Below are 22030 nucleotides of genomic sequence, written 5' to 3' on the forward strand. Positions count from 1 at the left end.
GAAACAAAGACTGCAGCTCTGCAGAAGGCTGCAGTGAGGTGCAATCTGCTCCACAAGCCATTTAGATGAGTTTGGTGCATGATGAGAAACCATGGGTTTGGGCAGGGCAAAAGAGATCCATCCATTTTACCACCAGAAGCCGGATCTAGACAGAGTTTTCTGCTCAAATAGATTCTATAAATCAAAGAACTGATAGAGGAGTCACTGGCCTCCCTCCAGGCTGTCACAAAAATGGATCTTTATGCAGCTGATTTGCTAAAGCTATCCATGCAGATCTCGAGCTGGCTTTGTCAACTCGCTGGCTGAGCTAAATGAAATCTCGGCATTTGCTCAGTTGCCATGTTTATGAGAACTGTGTTTAATGCTTTGAGAATTGTATTTTGACACATGACAGCTGTATCTAAAGAAACTTAAGGTTCTTAATATATTTTTATAAAATGTGTTATGCTACCAACACCTCGTAGGTTTGGGTAAGAGAAAAATACAACTATATGCCAAGAAATCTGAAATGATTTGAAATGTTTATTGGTAGCTGCGAAAATTAATAAAGACATTAAGCAAAGATGACTATCTCCTTAAAGAATAAAGTGGCTCAAACACCCAGGGTGCTTTCTGAATCTTAGTACTATTTTCTGTAAATAACACTCAACAGAAAGAGTATAGACGTACTTGACTTACCATTTTTAAAACATAAGGATATGCAATGTGCTCCTCCACATACACACACACTAAATACATGTAAGAATACTTGTGAAAAATTTGTGTGAATTTGGCAGGCCCATGTGTACATGCATTTTCCAGGAGAGATGAACTCATCTTTCTACAGATTATCAAAGTAATCTCAGATTCCTGAAATGCCAAAATAATCTAAAATTTTAATTTAAATAATCCAAAATTTAGGTAAAAAGAAACTCCACACAATAAGAATATCTGGATCAGTAGAAACATCTTAAAATATCCAAAGACTCAAAAGCAGGAACTGCTGTTTCCAAGTTGCAGGTGACTCAGTCCAAGGTTGTGGCTATTCCCTTAGTGGGAAGTTGAATCACTTTCTGTACTAGAAGGAGTCAGTGGCCCTTTTGTTCATTCCCATCATAGTCCCTCCAATATATTCATGTTTAGAGCCTTAAGTTCTACATATTGTCATTAATTTTTTTAATTGCATCTACTGATTTTATGTGTATGGGTGTTTTACCTACATGTATTTCTGTGCACCATGTGTGTGCCTAGTGCCAATGGAGACCAGAAGAGGGCATTAGATCCCTTGAGACTGAAATTACAATCAATTGTGAGATGCTATGTGGGTGCTGGGAATTGAACCTGGTGCTCTTAACCATTAATCTACCTCTCCAGTCTCCTTTATTGTCATTTTTTTAAAGGAGGAAAGATTTAGACTGAATACAATAGAGCCTTAATAATGAAGTTGAGTAGTACATCATTGATAACAATATAAAGAGCTGTGGTAAGAAATCAATTTTACTGAAAAGAAAAGGAAATACTTGCTTGGTGAATGAAGCTTGGCTGCAGTTTGGGAGGCTGTTGGAGAAACACAGATGGAGACCTAACTTCTCAGGGATGCTGCCTTGAAACAGATCTGTATTCGCTCTAAGTGAGCTCACAAAAGGACAGCTATTAGCATAATGAGGTCTTATGCCACAGTCATTAGCATTCCAAAGAAAAGGTAATTAATATATTCTTAGATATACACTGAAATCCAAGTATCTATTTTTTAAAATGTACACGTGGAGGGTTGGGGAGAGAGCTCAATGGCTATATTCCCAGGCAGACCCTGTGCATGGTGCTGCTGCCTTGGCACACTGATGCACCAGTGCAGTCAAGCTCAAGTGAAGAAAGACTCAAAGAAAAGCAAGAAACGTCTCTGAGCAGACACGAAGGAAGCATGGCACTAAACAAAGGCTGAAACCATGCTGCTGGTTGGTTTGATTCTTGCAAGGCTTGTCTCACCCAGCAACCCCACAGTTCTTTCTACATTATGAAGGATATGTGAATTACTTAAAAAAAAAATGGGACATTAATCCCCAAGGCAAATATCAGGTATCACTGACAGCAATGCTTTTCCAAACACTGTCTACTGTTTCTCTTTCCCATCACTCATCATTCTGATTACTGGATACTTAAGTTTCACAAAAATCAACTTCTCCTGTGCTAACATGGTTATCCAATTGTTACATAACTATAAAATGATTACTATGGTGATTGATTTTTAAATGTTTATTAATTAAATCCAGCAAATTATAAGACACGTCTTTCAGAGGCTATAAAGAGTGAAGTTTGGCACAACAACCTCAACAGGATGACTTCTAACCTGAATACTCTCCTCATTCTCATGTGGATCTACTTTGGGAATTCCTGTGCAGCCAATACACCAAGTCTCAATTTCTTTTCCAAAAGGAAGGGCATTTTAATTATGGTTTAAACTTATTTCCTGGCTATTGCTACAAAGCCACAAATGTAGGGGGAAAGATTTTAAAGTCTGCAGCCAAAAGAATCAAGAGTCAGCAGAGGACATAAATTAGGAGTGAAACAAAAGGCTTAGCTCACATTTCATAAAGCCCTTCCCTTCCAAGTATGAAATGTATGGCTAAAGTCTTTGGTCTGAGGCAGCAGATTTCAAACAGTTCTGGTGCAGATGGATGACTGGGCCGTGCCAACGGACACCATCCAGAACCATCTGGTCCAGTTCTACTAAGCTGACTGACAAGGCATCAAGGAGGACAGGCGGCTGCTGACTCTTTCCCTCCTCTGTTCCTCCCTTCTTCTCTTGGTCCTCCACCTACAGCTTCTGCACTGAGCCATCTCCATTATCTAGCATTGAAAGATGGCAAACGACAGCTATCTAGAAAATATCCAATCATCTCTGGAGAATTTCAGAGGCTGGTGACTTGTTTTATTTCTTTAACAGGGAACACCCTTCCTGTGCCCCCAATTATTTTCCTTTTAGTTTTTCAAAAACCTGGATTTACATATACATCCTTTGATGGCTCTAAATGAAATACAATGGAGACTATTTGGGGTTATTACTAGTCCATATAATGAATATTTTTTAATGGGGAAATGATCGCTCAGCAATATGTACATTTAATGAGGTACATCTCATTAAATAGGTTGATTTTTAAGGCTCATGTGCAGGATACTCACTTTGTTATTAAGAAGGCTGCACAATCTTACCCCCACCCACCTCTCCTGCCATTCATACTGCTGCTCTGTCTGAACCTCCATTTGCACCCAAGGTCTGGCCAGAAATGAAGAACCATGGTTTGAAGTACTGAAACACATCAAGAATTACTCTTTGGATAATTTAAGTAAACTATTTACAGACCTCCACTGACCAAGTGACGGAGCCCATAGACCTCTTTTCCTTGAGAGTCTGCAATCTTACGTGGTCCTTTTTAGCTTCCTGGGGACTTAGAGCTATTTGAAGTTTTGAGAGTTGGGGAAAATGTCACATCTGAAAGAGAACTCCCTAGACAGTTTAAGCAAAATCTGGAGACAAAAAAATCTAGAAGGATCCTAATGGGTATGAAGACTTTCCTTCTACTACTACCTAACGTTTTGCCACAGATTCAGCCATTATTAATGGTCAATTTAATCTTCTTTGCTTCTTGTCAGACAAATCACTCCTGGTAACTAAGATCCTTCCCTCTCAAATTCTGAAGTCACATTCCCTGTCCATTTCTATTGCATGGACCCTGCTGCTTGAGAGTCCCATAGAATATGGTGATCAATGAATTCACAGAGGAAACATTCCCAGAGGAAAGGCACTGACCACATTCATTGAAAGAGAGTTCTATCCACTATACTTTCTGGATACATACTGTACCTGTATTATGCTTAGGGCCTGTACAAGTATGACCAAATTTAGCAAGTTTTTAACATGTGATCTTGCTATATGTTCATCTTGATGTTTATTGTAATATTTTTCACAAAACAATGTGAGATCTGTCTATCACCAAAATGTTTATCCAGAAAGGGCGGAAATACACGATGGAAAGAAAAGAATGAGCTAGTTTATTTATTAGCAAGGCATAACAGCAATGGTACACTATTATGAGAAATAGGCCATATGACAAAAACAGTTGTGCTGTAATATGCATAGTGAGTGCACAAGGAATGTAAATTCACTTTCTTCTAACAATAAACTTGCATACGTATATTTATGCATCCATCTAATGGGTTTAATTCTATATAGACACCAGGAAGGTAGGGAAGGCATCACACCAAGCGCGTGCTATCCTATGGAGTATATGAGGGAGGGAGGTGAAGCTAAGCCTGATTCTGGCTGTGTGTGCAGTTTATAAACTAACAGAAGCCAAGATTATACACCTTCGTAGACAACACAATATGAATGGCTCACTTAGGAAAGCCCAGGAAACTATTAAAAGAACCTTGATGATATCAAAGACAAATAAATGTTGGAGGGGTGAAAAATGGAGCAAGAATGAGGGAAGTATGTCGCCAAAGAGGAATTTACAACTTAAGCCATGGTCCTGGAACGGCTTTTATTGGATGTTCTTAGTAAACAATGACCTCGTGGGAAGGAGTGCAACTCTTCTCTTCTACTCAGACAGACAATCTGAAGACACCTGAGTGACAATGATGCTAGAGGAGCGTAACACTGAAAAAAACTGCAGTTTTGGCTTCACACAACTTTCATGATCAGTCCATTGTGGGCAATGCATTTCCATCAGGTAAAGACCTCACCATGCCCTCACCCAGTGCCTGGCAGACAGGCATGCTGGATTTATGGCTGTCCACCAATGCAATGTGGACAATGACTCCAACTTGAGAAAAAAAAAAGTGAGAAAACAAGGGGCTAGGTATTAGTTCTCAGGCAGGATTTAATGTCATAGAAATGCATCAGTGTTCATGTGTTTCTGAAAGCCACCTAGAATTAATTAGATATAATTAATATAGTTCTTCTCTGAACTACTACTTGGCAAGCATATGCAAAAGCTGCTCTTAATTCATATTCAATTATGCATAACTAATGCACACAGCATCCCTGTTATACACTCCAGTAGGTTATTCAATTAGGCAATATTCACCTAGCATTTAACTATACCTTCAGCGTGAATGAAATTTGTCTTTCATAAAAACTGAACAGAAGTCATTTGAGCTGGGAATCACTGCTTCATTTAATAAGGTCCAGTCCATGATCATCTTTCTCTTAAACATTTCTTACCCATCCACTCTTCACTCTCTATCATCTATTTATTCACTTTCTCTTTTTAAAAATATTTTAATTTTATGTATTTATTTAAAACCAACTTACAAGGGAACTTGTTTCTATATTGCATTTTCGTGCATATTTTATTTTGGTTGATTCTCCCAGCCCCTTCCCCTTCTCATCTCCCTACTCCTCACTGTACCCCTTTGATTTCAGTGATCCACCCTTCCACTTTGTTCTATTTTTCCCCCACTTCCTTCCCTTAGAACTTCTTCTCCCACACCCATTTCTAGTTTCCTGGCCTTTACCCATGTTTACTCCTGCCCAGGCACACCGATTTAGCAACTAGAAGCTAGGATCTACATATGAGGAAGAACAAACAGTACTTGTCTCTCTGAGCATGGGTTACCTTACTTAATATAGTATTTCCCAGTTCCATTTGTTTTCCTGAAATTTTCATAATTTTCTTTTAAGCTAGTTGGTTCGTAGATAAAGGAATCACTTGGATAAATCCATTTTGCACTTACTATTGAATGCTATAATCACTAAAATTTCTCAAGTGAAATTGATAATATTCAAAGGTCCACAGGGCCTTCCTGGAGAAATGCCGAGACTTAGGGCATACATAAAAACATTTCTGAAACCCCAAGTACACTTGGCTTTAACATGCCTGGCCAGAGTTATAGCTGTTTTTATTCTTCCTGGCTGTATTTCTTCCAGTTCCTCTTCCTTTCTCCTTCTTCATTCCTCACCCAGACTTCACACCTGCCACAGAGCCTCCTCATGTCCCTCAGAGAGTCTTGGGCTCTCTACTGCTGACATTTGAGGATGGGTAATTCATTGCTGTAGGAGACGCCCCTGCTTTGTATTCATATATATTTAGTGATGCCATTGGCTTCCACTCAACAGATTCCAAGAAATATCTACAGGCATTGCCAGATGTCTCATATTGGGATCAAAAATCATCCTTAGTTAAGAATCATGACAATAGTTGAATCATCAATTCCTAGAGTACCATTCACACACCTGGTACACATGCATACATGCAGGCACTCATACATCTACATGAAAGGAAAACAAACTTCAAGCAGAAGTTCCTTCCCGAGCTCTGCCTTTTTTCTGGGTTCGGATAAATTAATTCTAACTTTCAAACTAGTTTCAGTTTAGACCAAAACAATCCATCCCCTCTTCACTTCATGACTTGGGTTTAAAATGGGCATTATTTCTAAAACAAGATGGAGGGAGAAGGAGTTATCTTATGACAGATGGCCTCAGGAAACATTGTTTATCAAATAAAGTCTAATTCATTTATCAATTCCAGCTTATTTGCCAATCTGAAGAAGATATGAACATGGACACAGTCTATTTGGCAGTTAGCAGTTACACCAGATGCCATTAGCGTGAAAGGGCTTTTTGTATTTTGGCACCAGAGATGTGTATGCTGGACCTTTCAGCAGATCATAAACAGCCAGCACGTTCTTGTGTGACCCACGCTGCCTTGTTAGGTTAATGCAAGGGGTCATTTTCTGAGCCCCCATGCTTTGCTGCCCGTTCATTGCAGCCTTGGATAAGGAAGACACGAAATCAAGGAAACAGGGATTCCTGTAGGCAGCAGGAGCCACCATGTGGATCACTAACAGGGCATCTTGGGCACATGTACATCTCTGAGGGTTTGTTTTGTTTTGTTGTTTGTTTTCCTGACTTAAAAAAAAAAGTCAACTAAAACCCCAGCTAGCCATCAGTGGGCTGACAAGAATCTGCCAAGTTGTTCTAACTTACTGGTCTTTATTCATTCCCCCTCGCATATATAGTAAAGTTCATCAGAGAGGAGTTAAGACATTTTGCAGTCCTGTTTCCTAAAGCTTATTCTCCTACGTCACCAACTCCCACTGAGACAGTCCAGATATCCTGATATTACAGCTTCTGGGTTAGGAAACAAAATTTAGTATTAAATTTCCCATCAGGTGGTTTTGTCATGTTCTACATAAAAGAGAGTGGCACTAACACCGGTATGTTTTATCTGCACTTTGGGAAGATGCAGAAGTCAGCAGACTGCTCAAGGGCACCTGGCACTCTTCCCTCTTCCTCGCTCTTCCAAGCAGTCTGTGCTTGGCTCTTAGGCGCCACCTTCTCCTCACCCAGCACTCTGAGGCTAGGGTCGGTTTCCATGGCTCTTTGAGACTGATCATTCTCCCCACTTGCATTCTGCCTGTGGCTGGTGAGGACACACAGAACGGCAGTGAGACCTCTTTATTATCTAAGCTCATCCCAGATGATCTCCTCCAACCCAGCAGGTCTAAGTTCCATTCGTTTGCTCAGGACTCCCCACATTTTTGATCTCCAAGGTGGAGATTTTGAGTGGGCTTTACTATTCATATTTCCAACTTAAAACTGCTCACCAAAGTTCTTGGATTCTTACAGACTCATCAAGATCAGTATGGTCCTTCTAATGCATTCCTCCTCTGATAATCCCAATAAAGTGTGAAGGTTTATTTCCTGCAGCCCCTTGCCTCCACCTGCTCACCTTTGCTATTTGGGGGACCCCTCTTTGTGCTAGAGTAATTCTAGAATATTCTCTCTCTGTATATGGCTCTCTGTCTCTTCTAGATGCACACATGTAAACACACACACACACACACACACACACACACACACACACACACACACACACACACGCATGCATGTAAAGAGAAGATCCTGGGCTTCTTTATTACCCAAAGGTCCCTGATTACTCTTTGTTCCCTCATTTCAGCATGATAAGAGGGAGGTTGGTGATGGCCTGATACTCATCCTTGATCACTATCCTTGTTATTTTGTATGCTCAATGCACAAAAGCTTTTGATGTGACATTTATATCATGGCAATGTTGACACCAAAGTCTGAGTTGACTGTAACGCATCAAAAAGTACAAAAATACTTTGGAAAAAAGTCGTTAATATTTTCCATGTTGTCACATGGAAATGAGACAGATATCCCTATCATACTCTACAGTGTCACTTATCTCCTAATCCGAGTGGATACAAAGTGACATAAGGAGTCATGGTTAAAAAAGACGCATGTTCAACAGTCTTCCATCAAAATGACAATAGCCTGCATGACAGTTCAGCTTATCAATACATGAGTTTCATAAAACTAGTTAGGATCAGTGCTTAAAGTATTTTGGCAAAATTGCAAAAGTTCAAAATTTTCAGGAGGAAAAGCTTAAACCTTTGTTAAAATAATAGATTTTCTTCAGTCTAATTCCAGATACCAACTGTTAGCTACCAGCTCCAGTCTATAAAAGTTGATAAATTTTCCTTTAAAATGTTGATATAAAGCATCCTAGAGTGATTCAGTGGTTTGTTATCTTTGGGTCACCTTAAGTGACTTCTCCTTTCAGTCACAGCCAGATGTGACTGAGTATTCTGGAATAGTAGAACATGTGAGAGACATAAGCACAGAAATAAAAACACCAAGGCCATCCCTGTCTTTTAGTCTAAAGATAAACGTGCTGCCTTGGCTTAGGGTATAGAGTAGATCTCAACAGGGAAAGACTGCTACTCAGGCCACAAATTTCAAGGTCTTCTTTAAACTGTAGTTGTTATTGTTTTTATAAAAGAGATGGCATACTATAATTATTTGAGTACAGAAAAATAGACACTTAAACCCAAGTGAGCTAGATGAGGGCTTTCACAGCCACGGTATTTCATGACAATGGTCAGCAAAGGACTGTATACACATGGTGGTCTCATGGATTGTATCTCCTGATGTCACTGGTGCCATACTATCTAAGTCTGTGTAAGTGCACTTGGTGGTAGCCACACAATTAAATGCATTTCTCCTGATGTGTCCTCATTATGTGACCAACTCAACATTTTAAGTTCCCTGTCATATGGAGACATAAAATGATCTACAGAGATTTTATTTGGAGAAGTTGTTGGAAAGTTATGACTCTCATGCAGCCCTCCTAGCATGGAAGGGCAAATGGCTTCTAAGAGAAGCGGGGACAATCAGAGAGAATTGTAGGCTTGCCTTACAATCTGGGTGAAAACCATGCATCAAACCTACACCGTGTCTGAGAAACTGGGTAGATGAAATGATGGATAAGGAGATGTGGGCAGCACAAGAAGGTCATAGAGCAGGGAAGAAACTGCACTTCCAAAGTGGGCCGAGGACAACTGAGGTTCTCCTGATGAGGGCAGGTAAGAGCCCAGAGATAAGAGCCTATCAGATTCCATCCAGAAGACAAGAACGGGAGAAGCCTGTTACATTAGAGAACTTTGGATCAACTCTATAGGAAGCACGGTATCTCTTCTCTGGGTGTGAGGGAAGCCACCTGGAACCAGGATAGTATCTAGCCCAGGATGAAATTGTTAGAAAAAGAACAAATCAGAAAGATCAGCAGACAAATGGCACATAAACCATAACTGACTGATATGTAAAGCCCACCTTGATCTAGTGTTGTGCTTATGAGACCCAATATGCATGTTCTCTGCTGAGCTAGCTTGAGTTAAGATTTGCTGGTATATATATAATTAAAAACACTTCATTTTTATCATTTTTTCCAAATTATCTGAGAGAGTGTCTACAGTCTAGATCTGTACTAGACTACATCAGTACAAAATCTGGAAAATGCAAAATAATCAGAATAACAACTTCATGGGGTTCTCTATGGATTAAGCCTATCCCAGGATAATATGTGGACTCTAAATTGTACAGGCAGTGAACGAGGGAATTCGACTACTTGGGGAAAAAAGAAACAAGTAGAAGCAATTATGAGTTACCTGGTAATGAACTCTCTGTGACTCAGAAGAAACTGACTGCAAGTCCTAATGAAAAAAAAGAGAGAGAGGAAAAAATCCATACCTTACCGTTAGCTTGAACAGTTATTCCACATTTCTACCAACTGAACTCCCAATTCAATATCACCATGTTTATCTGAAAGGTTTCTTCATTCATCGAGGTTGGCCAATGAAGTTCATGCCAGAAACAATAATATCATACTAACTTTGATTGAGAGAAGATGGGTCATTTGTGTTTTACAACTCAGGAGGTTTATAGGTTAGTGATATCCAACTGGTGGTTTTGTTATAATAAATGGCAATCCAGTTTCATTGTATCTAAACTCTCTGGCTTATGGAGAAATCTTCTTGGACAACCTTAAATGCCTAGAATTTATCTTGTACTAAACATATATATTACCATACACTTACAAAATGCTTGGCAAACAGGAGTATTCATAAACATCAATCAAGAAAAAGTAACCACTGACCATGTCCATGTCATCACAACAGGCAGGTTGACAGATGTGAAAGAAAATGGGCTTTTGACAGCTGATTCTGAAGACAGACACCCCCTTATAAAGTTTGATAACTAAGTTGTCACCACTGTCATAAGCCTCAGGCATCCTTGCTAATGAGTATGCTAATCCCCTGTACAGATGTCAGCAGTCCTGGGTACCTCTGTCCTTACACCTGCTTCCCAAAGGGTTTGTCATCTGGCTCCATGCCCATGTAACCTTTGAAATTTCTCTTTACTTATTGAGATCATTTTTTCCCTACTAAATCTACTTTTAGTTGAATGTTAGTGCGATAAGCATGCCAATAACTTGGGTAAGTTGATTTTCGACAAAGCCAACGAATTAGCCATGTGTTTTGCCACTGGGGAGTAAGGCTGTCACTTGAGTATTAAATGTTCTTTAAATTGAAAAAGATATAGTATTAGTTATGAGTCACTTTTAAAGATTTTATTTTATTTGTATTTGTATGTATGTATGTATGTATGTATGTATGTCTTTGTGTGTGTGCACACACATGTGTGCTCATTGAAATTAGAAAGGATGTCAGATCTCTTGGATCTGGAGTTACAGGTGATTGAGAGCCATACCACATTGATCTGAACACAGTCCTCTGGAAGAACAGCAGAGGTTCTTTACTGAGTCAACTCCCCAGTCTATAAATCCCCACCCTGTTTTTACTAAGGTTTAATGTATAACAGTCCACAGTAAAATGAAGTATTACTTTGAAAACTGAGAAACTATAGATTCTTTAAATCTATATTAGGATCCAAGTTGCATGCTAAATGTTCACAGATGTTTTATTCTTTTAGTCACCCACACTAAAAATAGCTAAACAAAGCCACACCTATAAAATTTACTGACTTTCTAATTCACACTGGTGTTCAAATTTTGGCATTTATCCCTAAATATATTTTGGTCCATAATTATACCTATACCCTTAAGAATTTTAAGGATGAAATTAATTTTTAGAACCATCAGTATGTGCTTCCTACCCAGATTCATTTCTAGGGAAATATAATGTTCAAAGATAAATGACCACAAGTTAGCAGGATTTAAAAACTATACATCAGCTTTATTTACAATTCATTTAGGCTTATTTGGTCATGTATTATGTATTAAATGGAACAGAGCTGTTCCTCTAGGAGAATCCTTCAAATCACCTGTTAGTTTTCAAATACAACTATTTCAATTAGCACCATTTGAGGAAAGATAATCTAATGAGAATGGGAGTCCTTCATCGGGAAGCAATGATGGAGAGAAATGTATATGCTTCTACCACTCCTGGGATGGAGATAGCTGCCCACCCCTACCTGCCATACCTACATACACACAATTTTGCCAAAACAACCAACAGTAATTGTAAATGATGAGTTTGGGTCTCTTGACTTTGCTGGCTCAGGTCAAACTCATGAGAAGGTCATCTATGAGATTGATTCCTTCCTGGTTTTCAGTGGTAAGACCAGACTAAGGGAAAATTCACAGGCCAACAAATTATCTATTTGGTTCTGATATATCTCCATGGATAAGTTTCTTTTTCCTGTGGAAGAAGTTTCATTTAAAAAACAAAATCTATCTCTCACAGAAGTCTGTGCTAGACTCAAAACATCAAGTAGCTTAAAATCTCCATGTTCTTTCACTGTTTATTAGCTCTTTTGAAATTTTGAATAACTATAAGTATAGAGCTATGTAGCCTGGCAAGAAGGCAGTATTTCCAAGCTAGAAGATAGCCATGGAATACACCTGGGCACCAGCACCTGTAGTTAATCATTCGGTCCTCTTACAGCAACTGGCAGAGGGAACCAACGGTAGAGTTGGGAGGGTATACGCTCTACAGACAAGGCCACAGTGCCACTTCCTCATCACACGTGTCATGCATATGTGTACAGAGTTGTAATTTCTTATTTGAGGGAAATTCTAAAGAGAATAAATAACAAATCAACTTACCTCCTGTAGGCGATCTATGTACATACGGCAAGTCTCCAAATCACAGTCTCCACGAACAACTAGAATACCTAGAGGGATAGCTGAGGGAGAAGGAAAACAGAAAATCTAAAATAACATATCTGGTCTTTAGACTGACTTAAATGTGTTTTTCATGGGTAGAAAGAATCTTACAGGCATTATAGAAATCTGGATACAAGCATGAACAGAAGTAAGTATACGCTCTATAAAACCCCCTCGGTGGTCTCCGGGAGCTTCTTCTCCTTCCCAGCAGGTGTCATATATTTGCCCTGTTTGACTCATGTGGTCCCCGCCACCTGGATTTTACCTCCATGGCCCTGATATGAAATATACTGTCTAATATCACAGTAACAATAGGACTGGAGAATTAAGCAGCTGCTCACTGCCAGCTGATAATAAATGCCCCGCATTTGCAACGGACAGCATGAAGGCATAGCCTGAGGAAGTAATTAATCATTCAGGATTCTGGACACTCACCCTCTCCCCTCCTGAACACACTAGCTTCGTCTTTTGGCACATTTGCAATAGCTTGCTATTTCTAAAATGGAAGCTATTCAAATACTGCTGCTGCATGATGGGTAACAGCACAATTAAATACCTAAAACTGAAGGAGGAGGGAGTAAGCAGGAGGACATAGGAAGAAAGGATCCTTGAAGATAAGTAGTCATAAACCAAAGTGATTTTAAAGCAATTCAGCATTAAATGTGGTACCATCAAGACCTTGGGTAAGGTTAAGGAGAAGTCTAATTATCTACTTACTTAGATATTCTGTTTAGGTAACAAGATGCTACACTGGTTTTAGTGGGCAGACCTTCCTACTTCAAATATAAACATTGTGATTTCTGAAATATTGAAAAAATATTCCCCTTCCCAAAACAAAAAAGTCCACACTTCTTATTTTAAAGTACAGTTGCAATATTAGATCCATGACTTAGCACAAGTATGTCAAATCCATCAGCAAGAAAGTAGAAATCAACTATATGACTGTGGTGTTCACTATTTTCAAGTCTTTCATGGATTAAATTTAGTTTTAAAGCTTAACGATAAATAAAATTATAAAGTCGGGGACTATAAAAAACTAAAAACAGGATAATATACATTTAAATGTATAAAAATGTCTTGAGTAACTCTCAAAGTAGTAAAGGAATGAATGAACAAAAATAAATAAACAAACAAATAAATGAATGAATGAATAAATAAATAAATAAAATTGTAAGTATGACATAATTTATACTAATGGTATTCTCTGAAGCATACAAAGTCCCTTTGGTCTTTTATCTGGAAAAGCAGGGATGGTCCCAAGAATAAGAAACAGCCCCTTCCTCAACATTGTTCCCTGGATTGATTTCCACTAGGGAGAACAGATCAATACCACTTCTTCCTTCCTGAAGGTTCCTCAAGTCCTGCATACATCAATCTTTGGAGCATCCATCACCTTGTTGGACTCTGTAAGCCTGTGGGTGAGTATGAATACTTATGCATCAAGGATAAAGCCTTGTTACTCTCCATGCATGGTAGAGAAATGGTAGGTACTCAAAACATGTGTGTAAAAAGAAAGACGATGAGTTTGCACTCCTTCAAACGTGAAAGAGTAAAGTGTGCCATTACAACACACATCGTTTTTGAGGGGTAGACAAAAGTAGAAGCGGAAAAATAAAGACCATGTGTGGGGTTCCAACTCACTTCTGGTTGTTCTTCAAGAAAGCTAAGTGAGGGGGTCAATAAGTAGGAGTTGACGATGCCTCTGCGTGCCGTATGTTTGGGAGGATAACCTTGGATGACTACAGCTTCCTCCTTTTTGACAGTAAAGAGAAGCATTAAGATGTTTTAGAGTGGTACCCAGGCATTGTGGAAGGGAATGGAAAGGAAGAACAAGCACCACTTTAAGGCACTCCTGAAGGGGATCCTCCAGGCATGCTGTGCTCTAACACCAGCACAGCACAGGCTGAGTCACAAATTACAGCCCCGTCTGGGTGACACAGAAAATTCCAGGGTGAGCCACAGAGTGAGATGGCCTTAAAACAAGCAAGCAAACAAAGGAAGGAAACTGTTCTCAGCTATACTATCAGATAAATCAAACTATGGTGACCTGCCAAGCTAAGAGTTAAATAATGTTTTAATAGTTGGAGAATGGTGAGGAAAGGTACAGGTTTTGGTCTAGGTATAGAAGTGAGTCAAAAGTTGTGGAAACTGAATATAGCTATAATTGAGGCAGTTTACATGGAAATCTTTCTGATATGCAAAATACTTCTTCTTAATTTCAAATCTGAAGAAGTAAAACTCAATCAATACTTATCTATTTTCTTACATTTGGAGATAAACTTCAGAGAAATTAAGAATACGCCTTCCAATACCTCTGATCTCCTTCAATTATCAATACTGGAGTTACTCTTGTCTGAATATAAACTAACCAATGTACCCTAATTACAGGTATTTTAAACTATAGTTAGATAATGAATGTTTGTGGTTGAGAATCCACCAGGAACAACTAGAAAAGCTGTTTTTCAAAGATGTGTAACTCATGTCCACTACATGGATAATCGACTGCTTTTGCCGACTGTTGAAATAGGTGACTAAAAATAACTGTATTTGACTAAATGATGCTTAGCTATTGGAGAAAAAGAAAGACAACCTCTCTCGCCACTTCACCACATGGTTGTGCTCAGTGATCAGGTGCACTCTCAGAAGGCAGCAGTGTGCAGGAGGAAGTGTCCACAGCCACACATGGCCTCTACTCCCAGCACTGTTTTGGACTTGAGAACTGTTCAGCTTAGCTCTTTGTTCTTTCTCAGACATTACTCAATCCCTTTTAGCCTTGGCTTGAAAACTACTGTGTTTAGACAAGGTATTTGCAGAATTTTGTAATGATGAAATTTCACACCACATTTAAAATTGGATTAAACCATCAATGTTGGTCTCCTTCACTACCTTTTGGACATCTTCCATTAGAAAATGGTATCATTCTACTACAAGGGTCAGCTAGTGTTAGAAGTTCCATGATTATATACCCTTGTTTAGGAAAAAGTCATTTCCACTCTTTCTGCAAATGAGAAAAACTTAACTGTACTGCAAAAATGTCACAGTCACCTTGATTCGGGGCTTATGTGATAAGAAGAAACCAGAAACTTGTGGGAAATGAACACCTTCCTTTTGCATTATTAATAACCAGCTGCCAAACTTCATTTCAAAGTTTCCTCCATTTCAGTTAAGAATAGTAGAAAGACTGTCTCTGGCCTGAGCCTTAGTGTCCCTGCAACTGTTTGGATTCATCTTCTGATCATCTTGGAGACTCCACCTTCAGTAAGTGCCAACGAATAGCGATTCTACATAATGGGATGTATATGTGTGTATATATATATATATATATATATATATATATATATATATATATATATATATATATGTTAGAATTTACAGTTTCTAACTAAGCAAAAGAAAAAGGGAAAGCTGCCTTCTTGAATAAAATGACAGATTTAGCAAACTTCTCTTTCCTCAAAAAATGTTACTGACTATAGTAAAAATGTAATTTTAAGATTAAAAAAATAGGATGTATTATCAAGGAGAATACAGAAACAAGAAGTGGAACAAAGATTAGTGACTGAGCCAGGGTCCCTCAGAGTCTATCCCTAAAAGTGTAAGATAGACACAAAACAGGGAAAATATGCAGAAATATGCAAGGATGGAGTCCCATGGCATATCCTCCGTCATCACTCACAGGAGACAAATGCACCTGGAGGTAAATTTAAACAGGAATTCCAGCTCAACATATTCAGGAATTGAAGATTTCTCGTAAATGGTTGGATCTCATCCAATCAACCATGATTTTTAGATTCTAAATAAAATGTTGATAAGTTACTGCAACTTAATTATTGGAAAATTTCCTGATGAAAGAAATTTTAATTTTTTGTGTATTTCCATGCATTTAACTGTATCCTCTGAGTTTAATTCTTATTTTCATCTTGTTGTCTTTCATTAGTTTTCATTATGTAAATTAAATCTCCTAATAATTTTTTGAAAGAATATCAAAGAGAACTAAAAGCACAATAGAAAACAGAGAAAGAACTTCAAGTTTGGATGGAAGCTCATATCACAGAGATAAACAGTATTTACGAGAGATGAAACTTGAACTGCCTCCTGGGCATTTGAAATTTTTCATTCTTGCCTTTGGCTTTATCTGAAGCTATTTGAAATTAAACACACGTGAATGCTTTGGGCCTCCAAACTTTCAGCATATTATGAAAGGATTTTCTCTATATCAAGAGACCCTATCTAAAGGGTTATGTCATAATGAAATCACAGTGTGGACATCAACAAATCTAAAACTCTCAACTCCAAAAAGTTTAGAATTCTCTCTGAAAAAGGAGAGGGGAAGGGAGGGGAAAGAAAAGGAGGAGAAGGAAAGGGAGACTCCTCCAAGGGCTTGCACTAAGCATCACCGGGAATGTTAGAAACTGAGTGGAATAGGGCAGCTGAAGTTGGAGCGCTGTGTGTTAGATAACTAGATCCTTATTACTCCCTCATGTTAGGCACAGTTACTATCTAGAAAATGGGTAATAACTGGAAATTTGCAGAGTACAGTGACCTGGAACTTCATCCCCTCATGGGGCTTGCCAAAATCTGGCATCAAGGGATCTACAGTCTTGGCGTGAAGAACGACTCCTTTGAAATCTGATAAACCCATGGCGCGATGTGTTAACACGGTGGCAGACCTACCCCCAGCACTTGTTAAGCTCTAAGGCAGGAACATCACACTTGAATTTCATATACCTCTATAGTCATAGTTTTAACATACAGTTCCAAAATTGTGAGCGTAGGGTACACTTTCCTACTTTGCAAATAGACCTTTGCTGATGCCTGAAGGTGTCAGAATCAGAATTCTGGAGTACTGGAACAAAGCAGGGTGTCAGAGGCCCAAATTCAGAGACCCCTTCTCTTTCCATCACATGCTCTATTCAGAACACTGAGGGCCTCAACATGTGGATAAACCAGAACACACCTCAGGATTCTCCAAAGCTCATGCAAACAGTTCCCTGTACCAGGGCTTGCTTGCATCCACACTAAGAACTGTCCCTTCGAGACTAGATCAGAGGAAGAGACCTGTAAACATCCAAAGAACAGGCTACAGCTACCTAGAACTGTGAGACCCTAAAGCCTAGTCAAGGGAAGCAGTAATAAGTGAAGTCTTTCCCTCAGCACTGACATAATCCAGGAAGCAGGGCTAAGCTGAAAAGGGCCACAACAGGGCATGCTGAAGCCGGAGCTCTCCTCATCTGAACCTAATGGAAGCACTGACTTGGAATTCTCAAGGATCAATTTGGCTAGTTCATATTAAAGAAGCTTGAAGTCCAAAACCTTTACCCAGAATCTCAGCACTCCTTGTCACCTGTACATCTCTTGCTTGTAGTTTTTTTAAAGGTATATTAATTTTTATTTTAATTATGTATAGGGTTGTATGTCTTTGCATGAGTATGTATACATGAATGTGGGTGCTTGAAGAGACAAGCAGAGGTCATTGGGTTTCCGGGAGCTGAAGTTGTAGGCTACCCAAAGTATGCACTGGAAACCAAACCCAGATCCTCTGTAAGAGCAGTAAGTGTTCTTAGCCACCCAGCCCTCTCTCCAGCCTTGTCTCTCTTGTTTAACAATGAGCAGAAATGTGGAAAATGATCAGAAAACTGGGACATCTGTCTAACATAGAAGCTAGATAGTAAAATAAAAGATGAAATAAAATACAAAGTGTAAGAACGAAAAAGCTCTAAAAATACCATCTTTAAAATAATTGCAAAGTTTTGAGAAAATGGGTCCATCTGTGACACTGAAGTATGACTTGATGATGTTTGAAGAAGATGAAGAGTTTGAGGGGACAAGGCCTCACACAGAAAACAACCAAATATACTAAACACTTTGAAAATTGAAATTTCCTGGAATAAAAATACAGATCTCAGTCAAAATGCCAGGAGATAGAGTTGAGATAAAAGACAAATAAATAAATATATAGAGAGAGGTAGATAGATAGATAGATAGATAGATAGATAGATAGATAGATAGATAGATAGATAGATAGATAGATGGTGATATTGTGTTCCCCAAAATTTGTGCACCCTAATAAACTTATCTGGGGTCAGAGAACAGAAGAGACACTAGATATAGAGGCCAGAAAATGGTGGCACTCATGCCTTTAATCCTAGCATTCCAGAGGCAGAAATCTGTCTGGATATCTGTGAGCTCAAGACCACACGGGAAACAGCCAGGCATGGTGATACATACCTTTAATCCCAGAAAGTGAGCCTTTAATCCCAGGAAGTGATGGCAGAAAGCAGAAAGGTATATAAGGCGTGAAAACCAGGAACTAGGCTGGTTAAGCATTCAGGTTTTCGAGAAGCAGTTCAGCTGAGATTCATTTGGATAAGGAAACAGGATCAGCTGAGGAACTGGCGAGGTGAGGTAGCTGGGGCTTGTTCTGCTTCTCTGATCTTCCAGCATTCACCCCAATAATTGGCCTCAGGTTTGATTTTATTAATAAGTACCTTTAAGATTCATGCTATATATATATATATATATATATATATATATATATATATATATATGGAAAACATAACAGGAAAGTAGAAGACTAAGAAGTCCAATATCAAAGTGAAAATCTAAAGAACATGAGAAAATAAGGGAATTGTCAGAGAGTAAAACCACTGGTTTCCAAACCGAAAAGCTCCACCAAGCATCCAGCACAGCACTGAGATGAAGACACTCCACTGTGAAATGTAAGGGCATTAGGACTTCCATTTACACCTACAGACAAACGCTATTCTCTGTCGTGATCAGAGAAGCTTCTCTTCGCCTTAATACAGTGGGGAGTGCAGAGAATCATGAGTAGCCAAGGTCCCTAGACCAAGTGATGGCTGAAAGCTCAGCACTAAACGGGACAATTATAACATCCCCTCTAAGGCTCAGGGAACATGACTAAAGAGGGAGCAGAGGGCACATAAGAGCAGAAGGAGGGAAAGGCTGTCAAATGTGGTCTTCAGAGTCTGACCCAGAGATTGTAATCTTACAGTAATCTTACAGACCCTGAGGTGGCCTATCCTGGGCCTTCACAAACTGAGCTTATCAACAGCAATCACAGACTGGTGAGGGACTCATGTGGCCCTATCCCTCCCTGCTGAACTGTTAGCTACTTATGGATTCTGGGGGAGGGACAGCCATTATCAGGTCTGTGCCCACTGGAGAGCCCAACAGGATCCAAAGGATAGTTCTACACCCACTGGAGATGGACTCTGAGATGAAAGGCCACGGGCTACCTCCAGTTAACTCTGTTCTGTGCTGTGATTAGGAGGTGAGCTCATCAATCCCTGCTCCTACCATTCCTGCTATTCGTGTTATGCTTCTCCACCACAATGTTTATCCCTCTGGAACTGTGAGCCAAAACCAACTCTCCCTTCAGTTTCCTTGGTCACCGTGTTTTATCACAGCAACAGAAAGTAGCGTCTTACTTTGACTTTTATTGCTGTGATAAATATCAAGACCAAAATCAAGTTGGGAAAGGATTTGTTTCACCTAGAAGATTACCGTCAATCCTCAAGGGAAGTCAGAGCAGGAGCTCAAGGCAGGAACCTGGAGGCAAGTTCTGAAGCAGTACCATAGAGAAATGCTTCCTCCTGATTTGTTCACTATGGCTTGCCCAGCGGGCTTTCTTATACAATCCAAGATCACCTGCCCAGTGGGCTTTGGCGCCACCCTATCACACATCAATCATTAATTTAAAAAAAATGCCCTACAAACTTTCATATAGGCAATCTGGCTGAGGCATTTTCTCAGCTGAGGTTCCTTTTCTAGTTGTGTCAAGTTGATAAAAAAGAAAAAAAGAAGAAAAGAGACAGTAACTGTCTTAGTTAGGGTTTCTATTGTTGTGAAGAGACACCATGACCACAGCAACTCTTATAAATGAAAACATCTAATTGGGGCTGGCTTGCAGTTTCTGAGGTTTAGTTGATTATCACTGTGACAGGACGTGGCAGCATACAGGCAGACGTGGTGCTGGAGAAGGAGCTGAGACTTCTACATCTTGATCCACAGGCAGAAGAAGGAGACTGTGTGCTACACTGGGAGTGGCTTGAGCGTAGGAGACCTCAATGCTTGCCCCCACAGTGACATACTTCCTCCAACAAGGCCACACCTACTCCAACAAGGCCACACCTCCTAATAATGCCACTCCTATAGGCCAAGCATTATAGGGGCCATTCCCATTTAAACTACCACAGCAACTAATACAATAATTTTAAAGCAAGAACACTAAGGACAAAGGTTGTATGTACTTCAAGAGAGGAAACATCAGATCATATACAAAAGATCTGCAATAGAATGCTTTTAATTGCTCAGAGGTAAATTCTACTAGGGGAAAGCATCAAAGCAGCAGCTAGCAAAGACCTGTCTAACTGTTGACTCTGCAACAGGACACAGCCATCTACAGAATTCACGCTCAGGAACAGTATAATCCAGTCACAAAATAAATGAAAACAACCTCATAATTTTCAAGTAAATTTGTGACTTAGTGTTGCTCTGCATTTTTATGGCTGTCTTTGGCTGCATGCCCAGGTTACAAGCTGGACTAACCTGCAAGACTTTGCTGCATAATCTACACCATTAAACAAGCCCAAGCATGAATAAAGAATGAATGCCCTTTAGTGAGATGCTACTGGATTATTTACCCCAATAAAAGTTAAGTTTTGTTATAAGATGAAAAATGCATGAGATGGAAGAAATGGGAACTCCAAGGTCAAAGGATGTGAGCAAAGGGAATCTCCTGGCGTTGGCTAAAAAATCCCAGGACAAGAGAATCCAGAGACAGATGTGCACAAAATGGCCATCACTAAGACTGTCATATCGCTTATAGAGCTAGCTTTCAAACCAATGACAGGTTGTGGGAAACCCTAAACTAGCTAGATGTGCGAGTGTGTGTGCACAAGTGTGCATGTGTATGCAAGTGTATGTGTGTTCAAGTGTGTGTGTGTGTGTGTGCATCTGTGTGTGTAAATATACACGTAAAATAACAACATTATTGTCCCCAGATGTGCTCTTCCTTAATCTACTCCTGAGATCAAGAGTTAGATTACAATAAATCAGAAAAATTGCCAAGACTTCCTCTTCCTAACAGCGCTTCCATTTAATAGTGGAAGCCATCCCAGCACCTGCCAAATGTTTCACAGAACTTATTTATCACAATAACCCCTAAATCCTCTCAGAACGGAACTTATGCACTCCTTTGGAAGTCGAAGCCAGATAGTGACCAGAGAGTCTTTGTAGCAGCCCTAGAAGCATTCTTCTAAAATTCATTACATTGTTTGTTGTAGAGAGAGAATTCAGTTTGCTGACCCAGCCATTATCTGATTTAGAGATGTATGCATCAAGAGAATGACATTACAAAACCCAGCACAATAGTTATCCTGATAGAAAAGGCAGGAAGGAGTACATGCTCTGCAAAAACAAAACAAAACCCAATAACAACAACAACAAACAAAAAAACCCACTATGTGACACATGTATTTCTACTTTAGAATTAATCTAAAAACTTTTCCATTTTACATATATAGCATTATGGTACATTATGT

General features: G+C 39.4%; 1 protein-coding gene across 18 annotated transcripts in view; it reads right to left on the bottom strand.

Annotated features, from left to right (window-relative positions):
- Nucleotides 1-22030, bottom strand: part of Dgki (diacylglycerol kinase iota) — a 450953-nt gene that overhangs the window by 77331 nt on the left and 351592 nt on the right. For all 18 annotated transcript variants that reach the window (XM_052721132.1, XM_052721146.1, XM_052721144.1 and 15 more), the window contains 2 exons: nucleotides 12411-12490; nucleotides 9952-9996 (listed from right to left, as the gene is read on the bottom strand). In XM_052721132.1, the coding sequence (XP_052577092.1) occupies nucleotides 9952-9996; nucleotides 12411-12490 (125 nt within the window). The remainder of the gene's footprint in view (nucleotides 1-9951; nucleotides 9997-12410; nucleotides 12491-22030) is intronic.

This window comes from Peromyscus californicus, unplaced genomic scaffold (genome assembly GCF_007827085.1).
Source record: "Peromyscus californicus insignis strain IS unplaced genomic scaffold, ASM782708v3 Scaffold_6__1_contigs__length_162567912, whole genome shotgun sequence".
Taxonomy (NCBI): Eukaryota; Metazoa; Chordata; class Mammalia; order Rodentia; family Cricetidae; genus Peromyscus; species Peromyscus californicus.